At 36.0% G+C, this 26,384-nt stretch overlaps 1 protein-coding gene across 4 annotated transcripts in view; it reads right to left on the bottom strand.

The window, feature by feature from the left end:
* The window catches only part of LOC128679923 (uncharacterized protein), a 58,940-nt gene that overhangs the window by 29,724 nt on the left and 2,832 nt on the right, over positions 1–26,384 (bottom strand). For 2 of the 4 annotated variants that reach the window (XM_053762433.2, XM_053762436.2), the window contains exon 2: positions 1,899–2,106. In XM_053762433.2, the coding sequence (XP_053618408.1) occupies positions 1,899–2,070 (172 nt within the window). In that variant the 5' untranslated portion in view covers positions 2,071–2,106. Of the gene's footprint in view, positions 1–1,898; positions 2,107–4,271; positions 4,292–14,862; positions 15,154–26,384 lie in introns of those variants that run through there. The other 2 variants (XM_053762434.1, XM_053762435.1) reach the window with 2 other exon arrangements.

Raw genomic sequence — 26,384 nt, 5'->3', positions numbered from 1 at the left:
TGAGATGTGGCGCTGGAGAAGGATGGAGAAAATAAGCTGGACAGAGAAAAAGCAATGAAGAAGTGCTGGAAATATTAAACGAAAAAAGATGATTGCTGACAGAAATAGAAAATAGAAGGGGAAGAATGATTGGCCACTTGATACGACACGACGAGTTATTTAAAACTATTTTTGAAGGAAAGGTGAAAGGAAAAGGAGGTCCAGGGAGACCTAGGAAGAGTTATGCGAGCAACTGAAAGAGAAGGCAGGCGTTGTTTCGTATCGAGACCTTAAAAACAAAGCCGAGGATAGAGAGGCGTGGTGTATACTCTACCGAAGAGAGCATAGCTCTTAAATAAGAAGAAGAAGATATGTGCCCTCCCGTGGGAATTTTAAGACAAAATATAGACTATAAGCAATCTTGAATAATGTACCTTTCTAATGGTGAAAGTATTTTTGAAATCGGTTCTGTAGTTTCGATTATTCGAGAGAGATTACCTCAAACATACAAACGCACAAACGCTTCTCTACCTCATAATAATAATAGTGATTTTTTGAAAGTTTTTATTGTCGTCAAGAGAGATCTTACTGCATTCGACACGTGACAAAAAAAAACATGTCCGTGTTGTACATCGTTCAGGGGGAGCTCTTCGAGAGCCATACACCAACCGGTGATGTTTAAATAATAATGCATTGTCATGCTGCAAACTACACGTGTAAACACAGATATAAAAGTAACTATGCCGGCCCACACTGTCGTCGAACAGTTTGCCAAATTTTTCCGGATTCGGTATACATTACTACTTTCTTATTGCGGTAAATAAAAGCACTCATACTAAGTACACAATGCATTTGCGTAGGCATGTGTCTGAGCTCGGCGACAGTATCGAGCTGACATTATACATATTGCAAGTTAAATATAAGCTTGTAAAAAAGTATTTACTGAATGTTGGTCGTTGACTGATTGAACGTGGCCTAATCAAATTCGTTATCCCTTTTTAGTTCTCCGATAAAGAAATACAAATGTTATATTAACTTATAAATAGCAAAGATAAAGATTCATAACAAGTTGATCAGGAAGATCCAAACAATTGGATTGTTATGACTCATGATGTTAAACATAACAAAAGATTAATTTAAGCGAAACGCAACCATAAATAGGAAAGATTTTTATCAAAAACAGCTCAAAGATAATCGTGAGTCAATAATCCGAACTCCCAATAAAGAACACCTGCGCATGATACATGTATGTTATCTAGTATTAGTGAATCATATCTATAGTGCCCGACTCGTGCCGCACCTCACAACTACCTCCTAGGTAGGGTCGATGGGAACCACTTAGGTGGATACAGATAAAGCTATTGGCCAATATATCCAGTGAAAGATTTGTCTTCAGTCATAATCTTTACGCGAAGACTGCAACTAACGCATCTTCTTTTTGGCCATTCAAAATATATCAAAATTAAGTTTAAATACTTTCAGACTTTCTCCTCTCCCGGTGCAACCTAGTGCAACTGCCCTAGTAATCAACACGTCTTCGAGAAGGACCTATCTACCATGTTGAAGATAATATTGAAAGTGCCAGAGGTTGGGCGAAGCACACCTATTCCCCGAGTACTGTATTTTAGACATGTCTCGTTCATCATACGATCGTGTCTCCCGTTGCCAGCCATTCCAAAAATAAGTTACCAATGCATCTTCAAGAAAGACCATCAAGACTTCCGAATGATATGGCAGGTTCGGCGCGGTACACTCGCGTACCGTTAACCGTATCTCGCAAAGACACGTCCCGTTCATACAGTCCCCTCTACTTCTACAGCCCGGTGTAAACTTCGTCAGTAACCAACGCATATACGAGAAGGACTTTCAAAGACTTCTAAAGATAGTGTACTAATATTATTGGAAAATAAGATACTCACAGGCATGGTACGGCAGGTTCGGCGCGGCACACTCGTCCCCGGCGTACCGTATCTCGCACAGGCATGTCCCGTTCATACAGTCCCCTCTGCCGCTGCAGCCCAAAGCGCAGCCGGCGCCTCGCGCGGCTGCTGTCATCACTGCCTCCGCGTAGTACGCCAGCAGCGAACGCATCTTACGGACAGCGACGGCGACCGTCGCTTTGGTTCACTGGAATAGATAGAAAGGAACTATTATTATGGATTTTTAATAAGCTCACACACGTCAAAAAGGAAAGGTCGCCCAGTCGGGCGCCTCAGATACCACTGGAGCGACACTGGGGGGCTGATCTGCACTACTAAATGGACCATACACACTGTGCCGACCATGCTAAGAAGAATTAAGCAGAGAGAGAAAGTAATTACAAGTATTGTTAGTTGTTTCCCGCATGTCTCAAAAACGGATTATTGTGAGATGTGTCACCCACCAGCTAGCGTGTTTCGGGAGACATAAAAAAGCTGGCAACGCTTACTTCTACCTATTATAACTTTCGAATGTCGAAACATTAGGTTTTGGATGCCAAAATTGGTAGTAATAGATGTAACTATGTAGAACATTGGACCAATGCCAATTTGAGGGCTCTCACGATTATAAAAATCAAATGTGAGAGTGTCCGTTCGTTGGCAAAAATATTCCTAAATTCCGCCAATATTATAAACTAGTGGCCAGTCTTTAATGCGCTCTGGTAAAACCTTAATAAATTATACACCTAAACCTACCCTTTGAATACGTCTATCTATTAAAAAAACCAGCATCAATATTCGTTGCGTAGTTATAAATATCTAAGCATAGGTACAGACAGTGGGAAGCGACTTTGTTTTATACTAAGTAGTGATACGAAAGTGTATTTGTACGTATTTCACGTCACCATGCAAATTATTTGATGATTTTTATGTGCAGGTTGGAGAGTGACGTTGCATAATTTTTATTGCGACAAGTATATATCATCACTATTGTCAATATTTCATAAATTATAACTTAGAATCAAAGTGGACCAGGTTATCACAATAAATAAATTATAAGTGTCAAGAACTCACCAAGAAGTGACAGAAGAAAACAGAAACACTCGTTATGTAGTTTAGTTTTTCTCTTATTGGCACAAAGCCAGATAATTTTTTTGCAACATACTTCAAAGGGCTGGTATCTAGATATATTTCCTCATCATGATGTCTAATATTTAAAGTTCGTTTTTTCTTATAACGCCTATTATGTAAACAATCTTGCACGTGTCGTCACGATTTTACAGCGGTATAAACTTTTTAGGAAATCACTATCGGATTAATAAATGTTTATTTAAATTAAATAATACTAGCTTTCACTCGTGGCTCTGCCCGCATGTATTTCCTATGGGAGCATTTATTTTTCTGGGATGAAAGTTACCCTGTCCTTCCCCGTACCCTTCCCCTTCTAACTATATGTATGCAAAATTTCAAGAAGATTGGTTGAGTAGAGTAGTCGTGAAGAGGAAACAAACAGAATTATTTTTGAGACAGATTTATTTTTTTAGGTTTAAAGAATTTTTTAAAGGTTTTAATAAATTTTAATATTTCACTTATTTTCAACAAAACTGTGAAGATTGTTTACATGTTAGGACTTTACATAATGTATTTATTCATGCAAATTAAAACAGAAAAGAAATGAATTAAAAAAATAAATAGTCGATAAACTAAGAAATTGCTTTGCGTTTGTGTATTTCCTGGTTATTTGTAATGGCGGCCGCCCGCAACTTCGTCCGCGGTTTTTTTCGCGATAAAAAATCTGTGTTATTTCTGAAAGTCTCGTTCACCTCTGTGCCAAAGTCCAATAGTTTTATAGTTTATTTTTACATAAGAAAATATACATATAAATACAAAAATATAAATTTTTGTTATCGCCTCGAAATAGCTGTACTGCTGGAATGTAGGGGTCGTAGCTAGGTTCAGCCCTCGACCAAAACAAAAGCAAAATACATGCCTCTTCTCTTTCTAATCATGTATCTCACAAATCTTTCGCATTTATAATATTAGAAGGATGCGATTTGTTAGGATGTTTGTGTGTATGTATGTTTGTTACTCTTTCACGCAAAATCCACTGGACGGATTAAATTTGGTACACGGGTAGAATATAACCTGGAATAATTATAGATAAAAGAGAGTTAAAATTGCATTTTTTTTTATCATACAACGTGGCAATAGAAATGCCGGCCTGGCTGATTTTTTGTAAATATTTAATTTGTAAGTTTTTAGTATAACTTTTAATTTTATTTATTTATTTAGTTTATTGTTTTTCTAATAAATTCAAATAATAAAGAGTAATGGTAAAATTTAAAGTATTATTAGTAGAATAAACTTTCTCACCTGAATTATGTTCGGGCAGTCCCAAAACCGTACTAAACTAATTTCCATAGATTCTTATATTATATCCTTCGTGCTATCGTGTCAGCGAACATCATCTAGGTAACTAACTCATACTGAGTTATACTTTATAATGATACATTCTGATAACAAATGTGTTGATGATAGTGGTCATTATGTGGAATGAAACAGACAACAACATTCTTAGCAATATTAATGGAGTGGTTTGACATTGCCTTCTCCATTCCACTCGCGCTACTAGTTAAAAATTACCAACTAGAGGTTAGAGGTTAGAGGTTTCCTCACGATGATTTCCTTCACCGGAATCAAGTTACGGTCGATGAAGAATACTATTAATGAGTCGAATTAGTCAAAGTCAAGTAGCATAAGAATTCGAACCTGGGATCTTATCGATTCAGAGACGAGCGTCATAACCATTGGACAATTGGACATTGCAAATTCGACCCTGTTACCGCGGCATAAGCATCCGTGCAAAGCAACATAACATGCGACTGTTACAGTTAAAAAATAAAATTTAACAATGACTAGACTTCTAAAATGGCTACAAAAACCGAAATGAAAACATTCTCGCCTCTATCACCGATGACACAAGGATTAAACAGCGATTAAGTAACATGATGTGCTGTGGACTGTACGATCTTATGGTCAGCCATTTCTTTACGCAATATGGAGAGTGGGGTCGTTGTACGCGCCACGCTATTTCATTTATACCTTACTTGGGGCCCGTCCCGGCTTCGCTCGGGCAAATACATTACAACTTATACACCTGAACCTTCCTTAGGAATCACACAATCTATTGGTGAAAACCGCATGAAAATCCGTGCAGTAGGTATTTGAGTTTATCGCGAACAGACAGACGCGGTAGGGGACTTGGTATTGGTGGGATATCTTATTGGTGACAACGCGTATTTTCGTTATTTTACTATACTATTTTATACTCAAAGGTAATCCTATCCATTATAAAAGCGAAAGTTTGTAAGTTTGTTACTTCTTCATGCTCACACGACTGGGTTTTTTGTTAATCGCCTACACTCTGATAGCCCAATTTGATTGCCGATTGAATTGGGTTACAATCTGATCGTGACGTGTCGTGACGTACACAATTAGTCGCCAATTTTAGTATTTGATTGAGCAATCCCAAATCGGGCGATATCGACCACCCAATGACCACAATAATATTCCGTCCACAAGACCCAATTTGATTATCAATCTAATCAAATTGGCCGTCAAATTGGGTCGTGTGGAAGGGGTTTTAATAAAATTTGCTATTGAGATAGCTGATACCTTGGGTTAACACATAGAGTAATTTATCCCGAAAAGACGCGATTCCCGTAGGATTCAATCAAATAGAATGATACTAAATGGCACTATGTAAAGTACTCGTAGACGGCGCAAAAAAGTATGTTTTTTTTTAAATTATAACGTGGATATTATGCAGGATGCAGCTAGTTAAAAATAAATTATTTATGATAATCTGAACAAGCTATGTACATTGAAAGGTTAGCTGGAAGAAATTGCATTTGTGATTTTGTTTGGAGCATAATCACCCCGACTGTTGCTGGCAACACAAAGTAATTTTTTAAATAGTTTTTTTTCGGCTCATTTGTCGTTGCGTCACAATGGCGTCTCACTGCGAAATGCAAACCCGTTCTTCGCTGTCTGTATTTTTCGAATCAGCCAGAGTCCTCCTCAACGATTTACTGCACGGACGTTTTTATTGTGTGTTCAATGCTATATAATAAAACTAACTGTCGAGAACATATTAATACTAGAATATGTTTTAAAAAATCCAGTGGTAACACTGAAGCCTTCATTTATTTTCTTGACAAACTGTATGTACAGTCAACAGCACATCAAGTTATCCCGCTTGAACCTCTATGCCGCAGTAATAACGGCGAGTTTGCAATTAATTTGGGTAGGTTGATGTGCTGTTGACTGTACATCGTAGTACAGTTTCTTAAGAAAGTAGGTAATTTATTCAAACTTAGATATTTATTTGGTTTGTTTATATGTATGTTGTATTATATTAGTTTATCCTAATGGTTAGCCTGGAGAGAATGCTTTTAGCAATAAAATCGCTAATTGTTTACAAGTTTGTATTTATTGCTAAAATGTTTTATAAAAAAAAATATATTTCAACTTTTCAGTTGAATGTAAATCACATTACAAAAACAATCCCATCGCCGTTGCATCGCCCCACAGCAACGCGGCCAAAAGCTGGCTGGCTCTTTGGGAATGCTATTGATATCTAAAAACTGTCAAGGCCTTTACGTCGCCTCATACGACAGCATCGCGAGGATATGTAATAGTCCTAATTTAGGGCGGGAACCACTGCCACAAACATTACTACACTCATTGTGTTACTCCGTAAATATAGCAGTAAAATGTTAATTTATATAAAAACAACATATTTGTATTATTTATTTCTTTATTGCCTTCGGACTTTAAATAGACAGATAAATTTCGGAATGTGGCACAGCGGAAGCCACAGTCGCAAAATGATAAGATAAATTAATTTGTTAGACTGCACAATTAAACCTAGAGTTTCACCAATTTATTTGTCCTAGTTTAAGGTATGCTTGCTAAGTTACTCGTATCTGTACACTGTAAGGCACGGGAAAACGGAACAGCCTTGATTGTCTGTTGTATTTATTTAACGCGAGTGAATAGAGCAGCAGTTGTATATCGTACGTACGAAGGCAAATAAAACTGCTCACATTAATTGATAAATTTCTCTTGTACAACAGAATCTCCGTTTGTATAATACACTTGCTTATAACTTGACATAACGTTGACTGAATTTTAAACTAGTCGTGTGTAATATTATATCCTAACTAATATTATAAATGCGAAAGTAAGTTTGTTAGTTACCTCTTCACGATCTATCTACTCAAACATTCTTCTTGAAATTTTGCTTACATGTAGTTTGAAGTATGGAGAAGGACATAGGGTAACTTTCATCCCAGAAAAACAATTGTTACCGTGGGAAATTCACACAGGCGAAGCCGCGGGCGTAATCTAGTATCAGAATAAGCAGAAAATTGACATTTTGTTAGTGAACGAACGCATTACAGATACACTTTTTTTGTATATCCGTATTATTGGATTAGATCCCATACTAACCATGCCCACATGCGATAAGTCATGAAAACTCAATGAATCATATTGTTTTTATATATCAAAGATAACAGCTGAGCAAAATTAACTTTGCTACAGATAAAAAGTTTCTCAATTTTTGACACTCCCAATTAAATGAATATTAAATTAAAATTAAAAAAAACCCGCCTCCGAAGTTGACGGCATCCTCTCATCTGGTGAGAGCTGACGGTTTCCTAACGAACACTCACTGAACACTCACTTTTCAAACATAACCAAGAAAAACTCGATTAAATTTAATTTCAAATAAAAATATCTAGATCGAAATCGGTTTAACCGTTTGACTGCTGGACAGACATACACATAGACACGTTAAACTTATAACTGCCCTTCTATCACCGGGGGTTAAAATACATAACACAATATCAGAATGCCAAGAAAATTAAATTAATTCTCTCGTAATTCCAATAAGTACCTTTTTCCTGGACGCAACCTTATAACACGATACTTTGAGGTCGTGTCCTTCGCGTATCTTATCTGGTACGAACAACAGGAAACGAAGCGAAACAAACCTTTATTTTCTACTAGCTTTTGCCCGCGGCTTCGCCCGCGTGATTTTCCCACGGGAACATTTATTTTCAGAGATGCAAGTTACCCTATGTCCTTCTCCGTACTTCAAACACTGCATGTATGTAAAATTTCAAGAAGATTGGTTGAGTAGATAGAGCGTGAAGAGGCAACAAACAAACTTAATTTCGCATTTATAATATTAGTTGGGATTAGGACTAGCTCCGGATGCGCAGCTCCGGTTCCGCAGCATCGTACTCGCCCCCGAAGGGTTCCGTAGCAGCAAATAACACAACATAAAAGTTCTTGTTCATCGATTTTTGTATTTTTTTAAATGTTAAATTGTGGTTAAAATTTATGGCGTAAAAAAACTACTTACTAGATATCGTACAAATTAAATTTCGGATGTTTACATAGTAAATGTACCTACATCACATATTTTTTGAGTTTTATTTAACGTTCTCTTGTTTTAGAAGTTTAGGGGGGGGGGGGACATATTACCACTTTGGAAGAGTTTCTCGCGCAAACTATTCAGTTTAGAGAAAAAATATATTAGAATAAAAAAAATTTTAGAGTTTCAGTTCTAAGTATGGGGACCCCAATTTTTTTTCTATTTTTGTGTAAAATCTTAATGCGGTTCACAGAATCATCTACTTATCAAGTTTCAACAGTTATAGTTCTTATAGTTTCGAAAAAAAGTGGCTGTGAAATACGGACGGACAGACAGACAGGCATGACGAATCTATAAGGGTGCCGTATTTGCCATTTGGCTACGGAACCCTAAAAATACATTTTACGAGTATAACTTCTCAAAACACCACTGCGCAATATAATATTGATCGGACTATCTAAGTAGATACGAGCATGTTGATATTTTTGATAAATTTAACATGTGATAATTAATTTCCAAACAGTTGTGCTACAGAATCACAGTACAAAATTTAGTTAGAAAGTTTAGTTGTATATTCAACAGCACATCAAATGAACCTCGTGGTGCGGTAATAGTGACGAATTTGCAATTAATTTGGGTAGGTTGATGTGCTGTTGACTGTACCACTTAGATGATTATTTAGATTATACATTCTACTAATAAAAAGGGCCACGTAACGATTCAGTATAACATGGATATAGTTATAACATGTTTTGTCCCTATCTCACTTTCCAAATTTGACAGTGTAAGAATGAGCTAGCTAAAACAGATTTGACAGGCGGTGAATTTTTTTATGGGTAAACAGTTCCACGAACAAGATGAAGTTGGACATATAGTCGCGGCTTATGGTTCCCGCCCTAGATTAGAACTATAGTTAGTACTAGCTTTTGCCCGCGGCTTCGCCCGCATGAATTACATAGCAAAATCTCAGTATTTTTTTATCGCGTTCTCTGTAAGACTGGTAAACATATATGATTCAAATTCGCATTTTATCTCATCTTTAGTTCAATTTTCTGTTTCCCGCTGCGTGTCTCGTCCCGTAAACTTGTCTAATCCCGCTTCCTGCTATGTAATGTAAAGTAGATATCCCATACCGTTTCTTACATATTGTGCCGTCATGTTTTTTGCAAAGTGTCCCGTCCTGTTTCCCACTACGTGTCTCCTTCCCATTTCCCGCTTCTACTCTCACTCCCGCTTTCTGCAACGCGTGCCGTCCCATTTTCCATGACGTTTTACGTCCCGGTTTTTATTAACCACAAACGTGAATTAAACATTTTTTGTATTTACTATTACTTATTTACTACAAAAAGTAAGTGTGCCAATATTCAGCTTTTTATCTTGAAAATTGTATTAAGTTCCATACAATCTTTCACCTGTATGTGTACGTTGTCTGTCAGTCAGTCAGACATATATCAGACTTTAATCGATAAAAACAATTTATTTATATTCTATTTACACCTTTCTACAACATTTTAAAGTAAATCGGTTCCGTGGATTGTTATTTTAATTTTCCTACAGGACCCATTTTCCGGGATGAAATGTCTATAAGATGTTAACCCGGGATTCCGAGGAATTTTTGATTCATAATTAGTTTTTCAATTATCCTACAGGACCCTCCTCATTTTCCGGGACGAAATGTCTATAAAATGTTAACACGGGATTCTGAGGCACAAATATGAGGAAGGCAAGTGAAGAGGTAACAAACAAACTTACTTTCGCATTTATAATATTAGTTACGTAGTTTCACAATATGAAGATGGGATAAATCACCCTAATAATGGCCATTATTAAAAAAGATCTACGTATCAAATCGGTAAACATCGCGTCCACGTGGCATTTGAAATTATAATGATTCATAAATTGCGCTAACTCTACTGCGCACCACAAACAATCATACGGCTGCGCTTGACAGTATTGCCGACGAACGGATAACATAAGTGATTCAGTTGCATTATGTAATAACAGTACAAGCTGTTGTCCGCGGCCCCGCCCGCTTCGTTGCGTCATTTTCCTATGGAAACTTTAACAGTAGCCTATATCCTCCGTACATCAAACTACATGTATGAAAATTGATTGTGCATATAAAGCGTTATTTATAAGGTAACAAACAAACGTTTTCGCGTTTATAATATTAGTTAGGATTACATCTTTACACTTTTTCACGTCTAATTTAAATTTAATTTATAATAATTATCTCAAAGCTAGACGATTCACATACTATCGGTGGACTTCTTTCGTGTCGCGGACTAAAGTTTCAAATCCTGTCAAACTAAATGAGAAAATTAAGTCTCCTGGCTCTCTCTCTCTCCCCGTCCAGTATATCGATCACTATCACCAGTAAGCCTACCACAAAACATAACACGTTGCGTCCATCCACACGTTGTTTTTTCACGTTCAATCAGACAGCATGTGGACGTCAGACGAACGTAATAACGTGTTTGTATATTTCGTGGTAGACCTTCAGTTATCACTGGTCAGCTATTATGGCTGAAAGCCTTGATACCGTTCCCACAATTTTGATTTCGAATAATGTTCATGACGCGACTGTTAGGGGTTATCTCTATTACTACAAAGGGTCCATTTATTAATATCGTGTCCATCTGTCCATGCGGTCCATGTTTACAAACACGGGTATGTGGGTTAATTGAGCTGACTGTGACATATATGTTAGCTACTTGCCCTTTTATCACTTGCATGTCAAGTTGTGCGTCATCATATACATGATAGCACATACTTTGTACAACAGGGTGTCTTTTTATACATTGATATTATATTGCATGATACAGAAAAACTGTTATCATGGGAGCAACCTGTATTGTGGTTTTAAGGACTGTTTGTGGTAATAACACCACAACTAAACCTAAATGATAATTTTACGATTAGATCAAACATAAAGATAAACGTGTTATCGTAATCATGATAATGTTTCTACAACACATTTTTTTGGTAATTGTTCCATAGCTGGCTAAGACTATGAATGTGTCGATGTCAAGGTTAAAAAGAAACAATTACGAATGAATATGAGACTAAAGTTAGCAAAAAATAAACAATACTCGAAATATTACGACTAATTGTAATTCATACAGAGGTAAAGTTTTGGGCATTCGAAAAAATGTGTGTGGCTTTAAATTTTCCGGTGTCCGTCCATCTGGGTGTCTGTTTGTCCGTCTGTTACCTGGTGGTATCTGATGAACCGGTAGACAGTTGACATTTTCACAGTGATGATGTTTTTCTGCCGCTGTCGTTGCTTAGCAACAAATACTAAAAACCTGACATTTTGCTAGTTTTTATAGAAAATAGAACCCTTCGTTTGCGAGTCCGATTCGCACTTGGCCGGATTTGTTCTGTATGCTGAGGAGATTTTAGGAAGTAATGATTAAATTTCAAGAATCTCTTAAATTCGGAATATTTTCCATTACCTATTATGTCAAGAACAAGAACAGTCTGCGTGACACTATGAATCAATTTTTACGCACATTAATGATGTAAATATTTTGATGGGCGATTTAAAATCCCGTCCAAACTCTCGTAAACAAAGCAGAGTGCTACTTTTAATCACCTTTATGATCCTGGGTATGTTTATCTTGATTTATAAAAGCTAACATGAATTGATGGACGAGACTGGCACAGGAGTAAGAAGTGGCACGAAAAAAGGATGGCCTTTACACACCAGTCGGTTGATATAGGCTGAAAATAATCTGTTTTCATTTTTACACACACTAATGTAATGTAAAAGTGAGAACGTATGGACACAATTACGTGTTACATGTTTTATGAACTAGCCAGACCTAATTACTGTATGCTCACATCTTCATTCATATGTGAGCATACAGTAATTATGTTCCCACTTCATGTGTTACCCGATTACTTTCGCAGCTATAATGCCTTTAAGCCCAGTGTCCAAGTGAAAGATAAACTTTTAAATTTTATTAGATTTCGCTGACATTTTACGATCTGCCGCTAGCCTGGCGTCAATCATTTTTGGAAATTCTCTTGTTGCCTGTCAACTGTCATGCTTCTTGCCTCTTAGTCGCCTATCGAATATGTTGTATTCCAGGGCGGGAACAGCACGCCTCACGTTACGAAATGTAAACCCGCGTAACTCTCGCAAGAGAGCCACGTGGCGTCACCAATAAATCAAGCCTTATAAACAAACACGTGAACTAATTCGCTACACATATACACGGCTACTGAAGATGATATAGACACTAGACACAAAACAATGATTGTTGCACAAATTATGCATTGAGTTAAATAAGATTAAAAAAGAGACGAAGAAGAAGACAAATATATTGCGGCCTGTGATTCCGCCTTAGAATAGGACCATATCCTCCCGCGTGGATATTGTACGCGGTCACTAAGGGACACATAGGCTGTTGATAGGTAATAATAACATTCTCTTAGAGGGGGAGAGGGAAAAGAGAGTCAGACGCAACTGACGGAGCAAAAGTGAGGCCAACAATTTTTTTTAAAGTCGTATTATGATCATACATATAAAACGACTATTGAGAAAAATATTTAAAAAAAAATTGAAAATATTGATGGTCCAACTTTCGCGCCATAAGTCACGTCTGGCATACTATTTTCAAGTATACGTCTAAAAAAATTATTTCAGGCGAGATGTTCGATCGAATTGGTCCTAGGGAGCCTATGATGGTGAAGGAAGAAACAAATTATAACGACTATACACATCTAAACATTCGTTAATTTGTATTATACCGGCTTGCTTACTGGCACGTGATATGAGCAGGACGGACGATGTAACTGAAGGAATGAAAAGAGACAGACGCGAAACCAATCTAATAATAAAAATGTTCATTCATATTTTATGATTTCAATGTGTGATAATTCTAAATTCAAATTTTTATGTGTGATTGATTCATCAGTGCTGTCTCTGTCTAGATATATGGAGCAGGATAGCGATAGCACGAACTTTGAAGACTTTGCTTTGAATATTTGGGAATAGAGTTAAACCATTCCAATAATAAACGTATACCTATTTAAAAATATTGATGAAAAGGTGGCGCAAAGGAAACGTTAAAAGTGAGGTTAAATAATTTTAAATAGACAACACTCAACGGCCCATACTGAGCGTAAGACTTGTGTCGCTGGTCTGATGGACACAAACACAGAAACGGGAGCAACACATCTGGAAACGCAGACAAAATATCCGTGCAAAATCGTTGAGGTGTTCCCTCGTCAAGAGTTCCTGGGTGCATCATTAGGTCATATATATCATAATAACCCATTGCCGAACTAAAAGTATTTATAAATTTCAGCTCAATTGGTTGAAGATATCTACTTCAAAATTGAGTTACAAAGATTCCACCTAAACATAGGTACCTATTTACAATGCAAGTTAAATAAAAGCTTGTAAAAAGAGATCCAGACGCAAAATATGAACACACTAGATGTCGCCCGGGGCTTCGCTCCCGTGAGAATTTTGAGATTAAATATAGCCTATAGCAATCTTGGATAATGTACCTCTCTAATGGTGAAATAATTTTTGAAATCGGTTCGGTAGTTTCGGATATTACCCGCCTCAAACATACAAACTCACAAACGCTTACCTCTTTATAGTAATAGTATAGATATGAAAAGCCGCAGGAGAGTTATCTGTCGCAGGTGTATTAGAAGATATGATTCCAAGTGAAATTGGATCATCATCATCATCATATCGAGTGTGTTTTAATTCCATTCAAGACGCATTAAGGCATCAGACATGGCTTTTACGACTACCTACCGACATCTAGTGGCAGGTAGTCGGATACAGACTAGTGAACTAAACTATCCACCTGTGTCCACTAATGTGCTTGTTTCCTCACGATGAATTCCTTCACCGGAAGAAAGTGGTGGTCAATGAAAACTATACATACATGAGTTAGATTGATATACAAACTCATGAGGCGCGAGTAGGATTCGAACCTGGGACCCGCTAGGCCAACACCGAAATGGGATAAGGGATGAAGAAGTAGATATTACTTCCAGAAGTAGTTCTCTGTCAATATTGACATTACCGAAATTCGGTATAGACGAAGGTATTCTGAAACCAATGCCTTCGTTATCAATCCGACAGTTGGTGTTTTCACGATATGATCTTATCAAACTAGTAATGAAAATGTTAGGCTCATTGTATAACGTAAGATACGCATATTCACGGCAATTTAACATCTATCACCGCCACATAAGAGCCCTTTGAGATATTTTATGTGCGGTTGTACACTACACATTAACATGACAATGAAAATCTAGCGTTCGCATTGAAATCGCTACCGAATTTTAATCATGTTTTAAACGCTACTATGCTCGTATATACAGATGTACAAAACGATCAATAAAGTTTATTTAAAACTGAGTCTAATGTTAAATATTAAAGGTATTTACAACCCATTGAATTTAATTATGAATTCTTCGAGAAATAAAAGAGAAATTATCAACATGAATAATGACAAACATTAATATCGTATTTTCTTTACTTACAGAAACGCATTCCTTTCTACAGCTGATGCCAAAAATCCAAAACTATCAAAGCTACAACACTGCACCACAGTATAAAATCAACACAGTTACATCAACACTGGCACAATATAATCATGTAACGACTAATTTTATAAACAGAAAAAGAAAAAAACATTCGAAATTCGAATCGACAAATGAACGCACCAATGTTGGACCACGTTTGCGGCAATCGATTATTTAATTTATCAGTATCAAGATATCGAATAATGCGTGCGAGTCTGTTATATGTACGCCATGTGGCGATAATAAGGAGCAACTGCGCCAACAAGCGCGCGAATAACATTATCCAAATGAACTCGTTTATGTATTTATTCGATACGAGTACAGCGTGTCTTTGTTCTTTTATTTCTGGACCGCTGACTTCTGACACCGGCTGGAAGAAAGGATGTGACTAATCGTTCTCAATTCCGATATAATTGATACCACACTTCTCGGCTTCACTACGATCTTCGAAGGATCACATTCATATCAAAGTATTTCATAGATTTTTACAAATTATACCATAGGGGAATTAATGACATACTTTTTGTACCAAATCGTATTCCCATTCCTGAATATGAGCAATAGTAAAATCCTTTTAAGGGTAAAAAGACATCGCATCATTTATTAGGATCAATCTAAAAGTCATTACAATTAGCCAATGGTCTAGAGATCGGCTTAGCTGGTTCCATTTACATCGAGATAAAGCAACGCTAGATAAATAATCTAATCGATGGATTCGTGTCTACTAATACTACTCTTTACATGAAAAAAATAATTGAGAGGATAAAAGTTAGCAAAAACTATATAAATACGTGCAATGGCTGACCATTATCTGAGATGCTAAGGACGCCGGGCGAAATAATAGGGAAGCGGATCCTGGTCCGCAGTTTTACGGCTGAGGAATTACCAGAAAAACTATCAGATGAGAGAGAAGTTTGTTACAACGGTTAACAGGATAATAGTTATTTGTTTGCGGTTCTGGGTATGCTGGGCTCAACAAAAACGTATATCATATTTTTATGCAATGTAACGGATCAGAGGTCACAAATATTAAAACCTGTTCCAAAAAATGTATTTCGAAGAGATATCAAACTTCAACGGTTTGTTCGTATCAATATATCACAGTTAGCCGTTTTCCGTGTTAAACTGGTTCTCGAAATAAAATACTTATTATTTCGAATATAAAAACATAATAACTTTGATGTGTTTATTATAGAAACGATTACCCTTCTACCCTATGATGCTGGTATTAACGATGATTTTGCAATGAGTTTGCTTATGTCGCTTGCGCTGATTGTAGAATTACTGTTAATTAATAACATGGCTTGGTTAACACTATTTACACACATCACGTCTTTATCCCTTACGGAGTAGATAGAGCCACGAGTTCACACTCAAAGGCGCTCAGTGAATTGAATGAATCTAGAATTGAATTGAATGAGTCTAGAATCTCCGGTTCACTCGTCATAGGTCTTTCCCTTGATTGAGTTTTGCATTGTGCTCTGGACGAGACGCAATAGAGATCAAGAAAAAGCCTACTTTAGAAAAGAATTCGGTAGATAACTGCCAGTAGTTCAGTTATCACTACATCTAATAGGGTTGTTGGGTTGTTGCCATCAAGACAAATCAGACACATTTTTCCGTGTGCCAAAAAAAAAAAAACAATATATGGCGCTTGTATAACAGTGGGCACAAGTGACGTCACAAATGTTGGGGTCAAATTATATTTTAGAACATTTATTTCCATATGTCAAAAACAAAAAATGTATGAGGCTTGTATGACGAGAATGATGAAAGAACGAGATGTAGTTAAAGAACCCCGTCCAAACATAGGTTACTTTTTTTCAAAAATCAACCCCAAATGTCTATAATGGGGGGGTGGGGTGAAAGTTTGTATGAAAATCGTGTCTATTCCGCATTCGTAATGATATTTATGTTATTTAATAATATATACATTAAGATTTTATTCGAAATACACGCGGATTAAGCAAGCAAAAGCTACTTCTATGTTCTATATACAGATGCAATGCAAGCTGTGCGCCACATGGACCTGCATAATGGCCAAAGGTAAACGACCATGGAACAGGTTCCGTACAACTCTGAAGTAGTGACATGGTTTGGTCAGATGCCGACCACAATTAGGTATGTGGTTTTTACTTTAAAACTGTAGTTAATTCCTACAATATAAATGCGAAAGATTGTAAGGATGTGTGTATATATGAACTATTAACTATTAAAATAAAGCAAGATAGGTTTGTGGCCGTCCAAATCAAAAGGGACCTTATGGCGGCTGGCACTTAGGTCTTTAATGCCGTTGTTCGAATACAAAACAACGGCAATAATGGCGTAAGTGCCGGGCGCCATAAGGTACCTTTTGATTTGGATGGGCACATATTATTACGGTTGTTTGGCTTCACAGCCCCGAAAATTACCGGGCAATGATAAGGAGAAATTATAAAATTTAATAAAATATAATTAATTCTAGAAGAATTCGCGGCCCAATAAAACACAGCGTGGTTTTCGACTGATGTTTGTTCAGACAGACAAGCAAATTAGATAAAGGCATTACCGCTATCTTGTAAAGTGGAAAATATTTACGTTGCTTCGTCATAAAATTTACGACTGACAATTATTCAAAATTCTTCTGTTTTTTTACCATTAGGAATTGTAATAGCTAACAGGCACACAGTAGGACTAATGGGAAATTAAATCGGAATTTTTGTCAACATATAATCATAATACCTATATCGTAAAGCAACATTACACTATCGCTACTATTATGCAACCAATTATGGAAACTCATGTGACTACTGTAAAAACATAACAAAAGATTGTGTAATATGAAAAATACATGTTATTATGTTGTTTTAAGTTGATCCGTCTATGATCAGCATGTATATAATATACCTACTTTACTAAGCGAATGTTTAACCAAATCCTACGTGAGTCGCGTACTTTTAGGATAAAAAGTTCCCTATGTATTAATCCGGTATCAGGTTAAGGAATCTACTTCCTCAATACCAAATTTCATAAAAACTATTTTACAAAAGTAAAATGCTTCAGAGCAAATAAGTAAAATCTTCGTCTAACCAGTTCATATTTGGTCAGTTATTTAATTGGCCGCAAGATAAAAGCGCTTTACATCAAGGAATATTAGAACGATTATGATGGTTGTCAATTTCCTCGCAATCGAAGTGAAATGCAAAGTTATATACAGTAAAATATAAATTACATTATAAAAAATTGTATACGGGTGCTACCATCCGCATCTTGGTGTAGAATCTACCATTTGACACAAGCTTTTATCGCTGTCAATTTGTCATAAGAGAGATCAACACGTGCCAAAAAAAATCCGTCGGAATTAGATTCTTCATGTACTAATCATGCTTACAATATATTGTGCATTGTCATGGAAACTGAAGCGACGTCGTAGAAAATTTCAACTCTGTAGGACAAGTGAAGTAGGGTTATAGACAGACGGGATAGGTAAAGAGAGACAAGGACGAGATGGTCAGATTAAATAAGCATCAAAATTATCTGACAATCTCAAATGCCCTTAGGTTTAAAACTAGGAACGGAGCGAAATACCTAATACTAGGACGAACCTAAGGAAGAAATTAGAGAAAACTTGCCCAGCAGCGGGACTTAAAAAAAGTTGAATTGAATTTCGTCTCAACGAATCACATTTCTGATGCGTTATAGAACAATCGAGCAGTTTAGTCATCGAATAAAACATGAGGTCCAAAAATTATTCTTTCCATGGTGCATGCGTTTACGATAACCCCAACTCAGTTTCATAACAAAAAACTGCTTTACGTTTCAGTGCTAGTGTACTGAATGCACTCACTGGTGACGTACTCAGGCTGTGACAGTATGAGTAAATATAATTACTAGATGACAGTCAATAGTGGTGTGGTTTGCAATATATAGGATGATATGATATATATGGCACTCCACCATGCGTGCCAATGGTTTGACAACTAGGGATGCCGACGACCGTGCCAAGTGGAGACGAAAAAGTAAGGAAGCGGAACCTGGGCTCCCACGTTCAGATGAGAGAGAGTCAATGAATATTCTTAGTTGACGCTCCACTGACTGTCACCATGGAGTTGCGAAGTCGGGTAGAAAAAGTAGGAAAGCTGAAGTCTTAGTTGTTGATAGAGCAACTGGGAAAGCGTTCAGATGAGAGAGAAAGTCAAATTCAATGTGTGTTGTATCACTATGTACTGACCACACATGATGGATGGGTATGTGATAAGGGTGGACATGTCAATTAAATTATAATAATAAATAAATAAATATATTAGGACAAACCACACAGATTGAGCTAGCCCCAAAGTAAGTTCGAAACTTGAGTTATTGGATACTAACTCAACGGTACTATATTTTATAACAAATACATATATAGATAAACATCCAAGACCCGGGCCAATCAGAAAAAGATCGTTTTCCATCATGACCCGACCGGGCATTGAACCCGGGACCTCTCGGTTCAGTAACTTAAGAACTTTACCACTGCGCCACCGAGGTCGTCAAAACCTTCACCTCCGCCAAAAAATTCACCTCCTATCCACATCAATAGTATAATAATTAGCATACTTATAGGACACTGTCAATCGAATAGGCAGTGATAAGGCAAGGGGAGTACTCAATTTGACCAAACTGACAGGAATAAGAGAAAATCAACCTGCACCTCGTGTCAAGCATATGCTGCAGTGAAAGAACTCAAATGTTCCATCTGAGGATGACCTGACAATTATATAATCAGGGCAGTTAAAGGTTTCGCAAAGTTACAGGTAGATTCAGAGGACCGTCGCCAACTTCAAATTACTAGTTTGGTTAACAAATACGAAAAGGTGAATCGGGCAACTGGGTGAAATGGTCCCAGTGTAAAGGGGAGGAACAATCGTCCTTGCAACTCCCCTTCCAGCCAGCCTTGAGCTGGCGCCAATAGGAGGTAAGAATAATAATAAATTCTCATCACGGTTCGTGTCGAAGCAGTAGCTTATTTCATTCCTTCACTTCATTTGTTTTGTAAGTGAATTCCATAACAAAAACTGTCGAGACTTCAGTGCAGTTGTACTCAATGCACTTGCGGGTGACGCATTCATGATGCCACTGAAAGAGTAAATATTGGTAGCTAGCTACATTTTAGTTACAGAGATGACAAGTTTAGATTATGATTGACACTGACTGAATTTAATAACACAAGAATTGCTCTGGATAGAAAGACAGATTTGCACAGTAGTGGGACAAATAGAGCTTATTCCAGCAATTATCTTCGTAAGCATTTTTAACCCCCGTCGCAAAAGAGGGGTGCTATATGTCTGTGGCATTGTAGGTAGCTCCCAAACGGATGAACCGAGTTTCGTTTAGTTTTTTTTTTTTGTGTCTTAGATAATTTTATCCCGAGTGTTCTTAGCCATGTTTCATAAAAATCGGGTCAGCCGTTCAAAAGTTGTAGCGAAATGAATATTGAAAGTCTGGGGTTTTTTAATTTGTCTAACAAATAAACTTGTTATGCATGTTAATAACTAAAAATAAATAACGCCTATGCCATTGCTATTATGTCGCAATTTTACATCTTTGTAAAGAAATTGAGATTTTCATTTTACCAATCAACAATCCATACAGAATTACAGGAAGGTTTTATCACCTACATCACGTCTATAACTTTATAGAAAATCATTATATCTTTATATATAAATCTTTAATCTATGTATAAAATCTGACATCAGTGTTAGCAATAACACACTCGATATGATGATGATCTTTAACGGAGATGCAGGAAAACATCGTGTTTTGTAAGTGAAGGACGGGGCAATGTAATGACCAACGTTTAAATAGTTTTTCTGTGTTAAATATTATACTGCACCTATACAGGTAATCATTTTTGACTAAATACATTTGGGTGGCATAGCATATCTCATATATATCATATTAACAACATAACTATATATGACATAACCAGCAAAATATTTACATCAAATAAAATAAAACGTATCTGAATCTTTAGTAAATGTACGTGAGCAAAAAAATTTTCCTAGAACATGAGTACAAATAGGCATTATGTTATGATGCTAGTCATCCTCGCGGTTGTTATTTACTCATGCTAATTAAATTGCTCATCGCCTTTCGCCGTTGCTGTGTGGAAACAGTGACGTTTATTGAGAAATACAGACAGACACGGATGTTTAACGCTACGTTTATATCGACAAACCTCAATGTACATTGCTCAGTTGAAATTCGAGCTATGTTTTGATGAAAGATTAATCTAAGCAATGTACAATTCACCGTCGGCATGTAAACTAGGCTATATATTTTCCTACCCTCAACACCTGAAAAAGAAACAGAATAACGCTCAGATATGAGAGAGGGAGAGACTGACAAAAGAGTGGCCGTGGCGTAATACTTGTCAGGGAAAATCTGATTCTCAAATCCTTGGAAAACATAGACACGCAAATATATAATTACGTTTCTTAAACTTACATTTTTCTTTTGCTTTGCTTTCTTCAGTTATAGTAGGTATAGAAAGAAAGAAAGAAAGAAAGAAAGAAAGAAAGAAAGAAAGAAAGAAAGAAAGAAAGAAAGAAAGAAAGAAAGAAAGAAAGAAAGAAAGAAAGAAAGAAAGAAAGAAAGAAAGAAAGAAAGAAAGAAAGAAAGAAAGAAAGAAAGAAAGAAAGAAAGAAAGAAAGAAAGAAAGAAAGATACTTAGAACTTACATAAGAACTTACATAATTATAATTTAGCTGCTTGTTACAGTAGAAATAATTCCAAACGAGGAGGAGCGTGTATTTTAGTGAAGAAAGAGCATAAGTGGAGAGAAATAAATGTTAGAAAATATTGTGTTCCTAGTACATTCGAGTGCTGTGCGGTTGAGTTAATTGATTATAAACTTAATATTCTTTGTGTATATAGGGTGCCAGATTATAAAAATATATATGATTTTTTCCAAAAGTTGGAACAAGTCTTAAACGGTATATCGAAATGTAGTCAAAAACAATTAATAATTGCTGGTGACTTTAATATTGATAATCTGAAAAATACTAAGGAAAAAAATGAATTTGAATGTATATTAAATAGTTATGATTTAAAATTAGCATTGAAACAAGTCACTAGACCAGTAAGCCAGACATGTATTGATAATTTTGCTCATAATTTCAAAAAGAATTGTATAACGGAAGTGTTAGATTTCGGTCTGTCAGATCACACAGCTCAGCTTATTAAATTGCCTATTATAAAAACTGTAAGATTTAAGTTTTGGCGTAGAACAGTGCGAGATTACAGTGTCGAAAATATTAATAAATTTATAGACTGTATAAAACGCTTAAGTTTTTCGGAAATATATAATACGGTGGACCCCAATATTGCGTATCACAGTTTTGCAGAAGTTTTTATATTATTTTATGATTTATGTTTTCCTAAAAAACGGATTATAGTCAATGTCTATAGAAAACAATCTTGGATTTCCAAAGGATTAAGAAATTGTAGTAAAAAGAAAAGAAGTCTTTTGTGGAAGTTTAGAACAAAGCCTACTCTTAATAATAAAATAAATTACAAAAGATACACGAAACAGTTTAAAAAAATTATTAAATTGACAAAATTAAGTCAAAATAATTATAAGATAATGACGTCCGAGAACAAATCAAAAACCACATGGCAAATTATAAATCAAGCTAGACTAAACATACCAAAAGAAACAATAAGTCGAATTAAAGTTGATAATCACTATATTACAAATCCAGAGGAAATAGCTAATTCATTTAATAATTATTTCATTGACAAAATCAAACCAGAAAAAAGAAGTCGAGCCAATACTATATCTGCTATTACCCATAGACAACATTCAATGTTTATGGCACCATGCTCACCAGAGGAAGTTTATAAAATTATAAAAGAACTTAAAAATACGGATAGTGTTGGGTATGATGGTGTTTCAACCAAAATACTCAAAGCTGTAAATGAACATATATGTCATCATGTTAGTCACTTAATAAACCTTAGTATAGAAGCTGGTGTTTTCCCTCAAGACTTAAAAACTACCATAATTAAACCTTTATTAAAAAAAAATAACAAAGAACTAATGCAATATTATCGACCTATAGCTTTAAATTCTATATTTTCAAAGGTTTATGAAAAACATTTTTCCAACCAATTAAACGTCTATTTTGAAGATAAAAAAATTTTGTGTAATGAACAAAAGGGGTTTCGTCGTAATAAAAATATAAATATGGCCATCTATGATTTTTTGAAAATTGTATTAACTGAAGTTAACATCAGAAAACCCATATGCTCTATATATTGTGATATGACACAAGCTTTTGACTATGTTCAACATGACATACTATTACACAAGTTAGAAGCGTACGGAATTAGGGGTAATGTGTTAAATTTAATAAAATCATATTTATCTAATCGTAAACAGTTAACAGAAATTTCAAAATTCAATCCTAAAACACAATCGGAACAACATTACTTATCAACTGAACGTTCTATATTATATGGTGTTCCACAAGGTAGTGTGCTTGGGCCCCTTCTTTTCATAATATATATTAACGATCTTCCAAACACTACCAAACATAATATGACTTTATTTGCGGACGATAGCACGGTAACAATAAAATGTAATGATGTAAATATTTATCAATTAGATATTAATGCAACTTTAACATCCATAATTGAATGGCTTGATAATAATAATTTAAAGATAAATCTTGACAAAACCAATATAATGCATTTTAGTCAAAGACCGCTTGATACGGAAAATTATAAAATAGAATATCAAGGCCATGTGTTGAAAGAAGTTGATTCAACAAAATTTCTAGGGCTAACTATAGATTCTAAATTAAACTGGAAACCCCATATAGATGGTCTTAGTAAAAGACTTAGTAGTTCGGCGTTTGTACTATTTAAACTCTCAAATGAATTAAACATAAAAGCGCTTCTTACAGCTTATCATGGTTTAGTGGAATCAATACTTAGATATGGAATAATTTTTTGGGGCAATTCGACGGATAAGGATATAGCTTTTAAAATGCAAAAACGCTGTATTCGCGCAATGTTTAGACTCCAAAGCACTGATAGTTGTCAGCCGTTTTTTAAAGAACACAAAATTCTTACACTTCCGTCACTTTACATACTTGAGGTAGCAACATTTGTGAAAACCAATGCTCATTTATTCCCTCGTCTAGCTGATGTTGTATTGAGGAATCATCGAGATATCTATCGATTATGCATGCACCCATCAAAAACTGCTTTACTCGGTAATAGCATAGTATGTATGGCACCGAAAATTTACAACAAAATTCCAAATCAATATAAAAGCTTAAATTTAAATCTATTTAAAAAGCACCTCAAGTCTTTATTAACTGATAAATGTTATTATACTTTAAATGATTTCTTTAATGATAGACTCGGATAGAATTTAGGGCTAGTATAGTACATTATAGTTTGTTTTGGATTTGTAGTGGATAGCATGCTCCTCTTTATTTAATTATATTTGCATACCTATATTCGGTAAAACGTGTAGATCTAATTCATTTTGACCATTTGTACTCATGTTTTTGGCAAATAAATGTTTTCTTTCTTTCTTTCTTTCTTTCTTTCTTTCTTTCTTTCTTTCTTAAATTTTAAAAAATCCTTAGTCAACAAACAACAATAACAAAGCCCTCTGCCTAGTCTATCCTGTCTGTTCGCGATAAACTCAAAAACTTCTGCACGGATTTGCATGCGGTTTTAAACAATAGATTTAGATGTATAATTTATTAGGTATGTTTTTACCCAAGCGAAACCGGGACGGGCTGCTGCAGTAGGTTGTAATGTAAACAAATGATAATAACAAAAAATATTGTAAAATCTATTTAGGTATGTGATGTAAAAAATAAACAACTTTTTATTGGAAATGTGACGGATAGGTCGACTGATTGAGACGATAGCTCGTTGCAGACAGAAACTGTTAATTACACTAAAATCTTACAGTACAATCAATAGCACTTCAAGCTATCCTTTATTGCAAATTCACCGCTATTACGACGGCATATAAGGTTCAATATGCGGACAACATCGAAAGCCGCCTATCGATAAATCAATATTCGGCTATCTACTGTAAGTACCAATGCAATCTAAATTAATATAGCTAAAGGGAAAAGTGTGTTTTTTTCTCAGATAACGCGGTGTTCCGTCTCCCTCTGATTCTCTTCCCGTCTCTTGGATACTACTCTCGTCACTGCTTTTCTCCATTTTGCCGTCTCATATCGACGTCTCCTGAGGGGTTAGTACGGGTTTGAATCTCACTTCTCGCCATCGAATCAATGGCACAGTGTAGATAAATAAAAATAAACACAAAATAGGGAATAAAAACCCCGAATCTTACGAAACCGGAAACCGAAATCACTTTGTCCACATACGAATTCGGTAAACGCACGGACTGGTTTTTCAATTTGTGCACGGTTACAATGAAACGTGCAGAATTGCACATACGTCACATAAAGGTGCGGGAATTTGGATTCCACACTTCGTGTCAACTGTTTCAAGTATTTCGTTAAGGGCTCCAATTCGGAACCGCTTGGGGTTCGTCTACCTTACCCGGCATATCGTCTCACAAAAGAAAAATAACAAAAAGGCAATGAAGCAAAAACAAAGTTGCTTCAAATTCATAAACAAAATAACGGATAGGGTCCTTTAGGCTCGGCATTGGGGCCTTCAAGAAATGAGTCTATCGCTTTTTCAATAAGTCCGCAACTAAGTAACTTGTATCGGGTTGCTGGTGTCCACGGGCTGCGGTGTTTGCTTAACATCAGGCAAACCGCATGCTCATTAAAAAAAATAAAGATTATATGCACCAAAGGCACTGGCCAGCAGTACTAGTGTCCTGAACCAAAAATATTATGATACCCTTATTCGAGTCAAATCAAAGGTCGTACATATCCGCCTATCCGCTATGCAAGTGATATGATCCGAAAAATGTTAACAAGTTTACCGGCCTCAACTAATTATAAAGTAATAAAGATTGCAACACAGGCAATTAACAAATATATCTATATATGTATGTATAAAACTCTTGCGTTACTGAGTGACAGACAACGCACAGCCGAAACTACTGGGCGTGGAAAGCTGAATTTTGGTGTGTAGGTTCCTAGGACAGTGTAGGGGAGCACTAACAATGGATTTCCTGAAATTTCCACGTGAAACGGATTTTTACTCACATACGAAGTTGTGGGCAAAAGCCAGTATAATATATAAACTATGTCAGGTAATGGCAATTAATTTCTGTTTTATTAAAAAGATCGAACATAGGAAAAGGCGAAATAAATCGGCCGTACCGGCATGGTCTCGATAGCTCAGTAGTTAAAACCATTGTCCCGGTTAGGCAGGAGCGTGAGTTCAATTCCCGCTTGAGTCCTGAATGTTTTACTATAGATGGTACTATAGGTTAGTACCACACTTAAATTATGAGATGATACTTTTTTTTCGAGTGTGTTAATTGTTAAAACACTGGTGTC

This window comes from Plodia interpunctella, chromosome 22 (assembly GCF_027563975.2).
Source record: "Plodia interpunctella isolate USDA-ARS_2022_Savannah chromosome 22, ilPloInte3.2, whole genome shotgun sequence".
Lineage (NCBI taxonomy): Eukaryota > Metazoa > Arthropoda > Insecta > Lepidoptera > Pyralidae > Plodia > Plodia interpunctella.
This window is presented reverse-complemented; position numbering and strand designations above follow the sequence as displayed.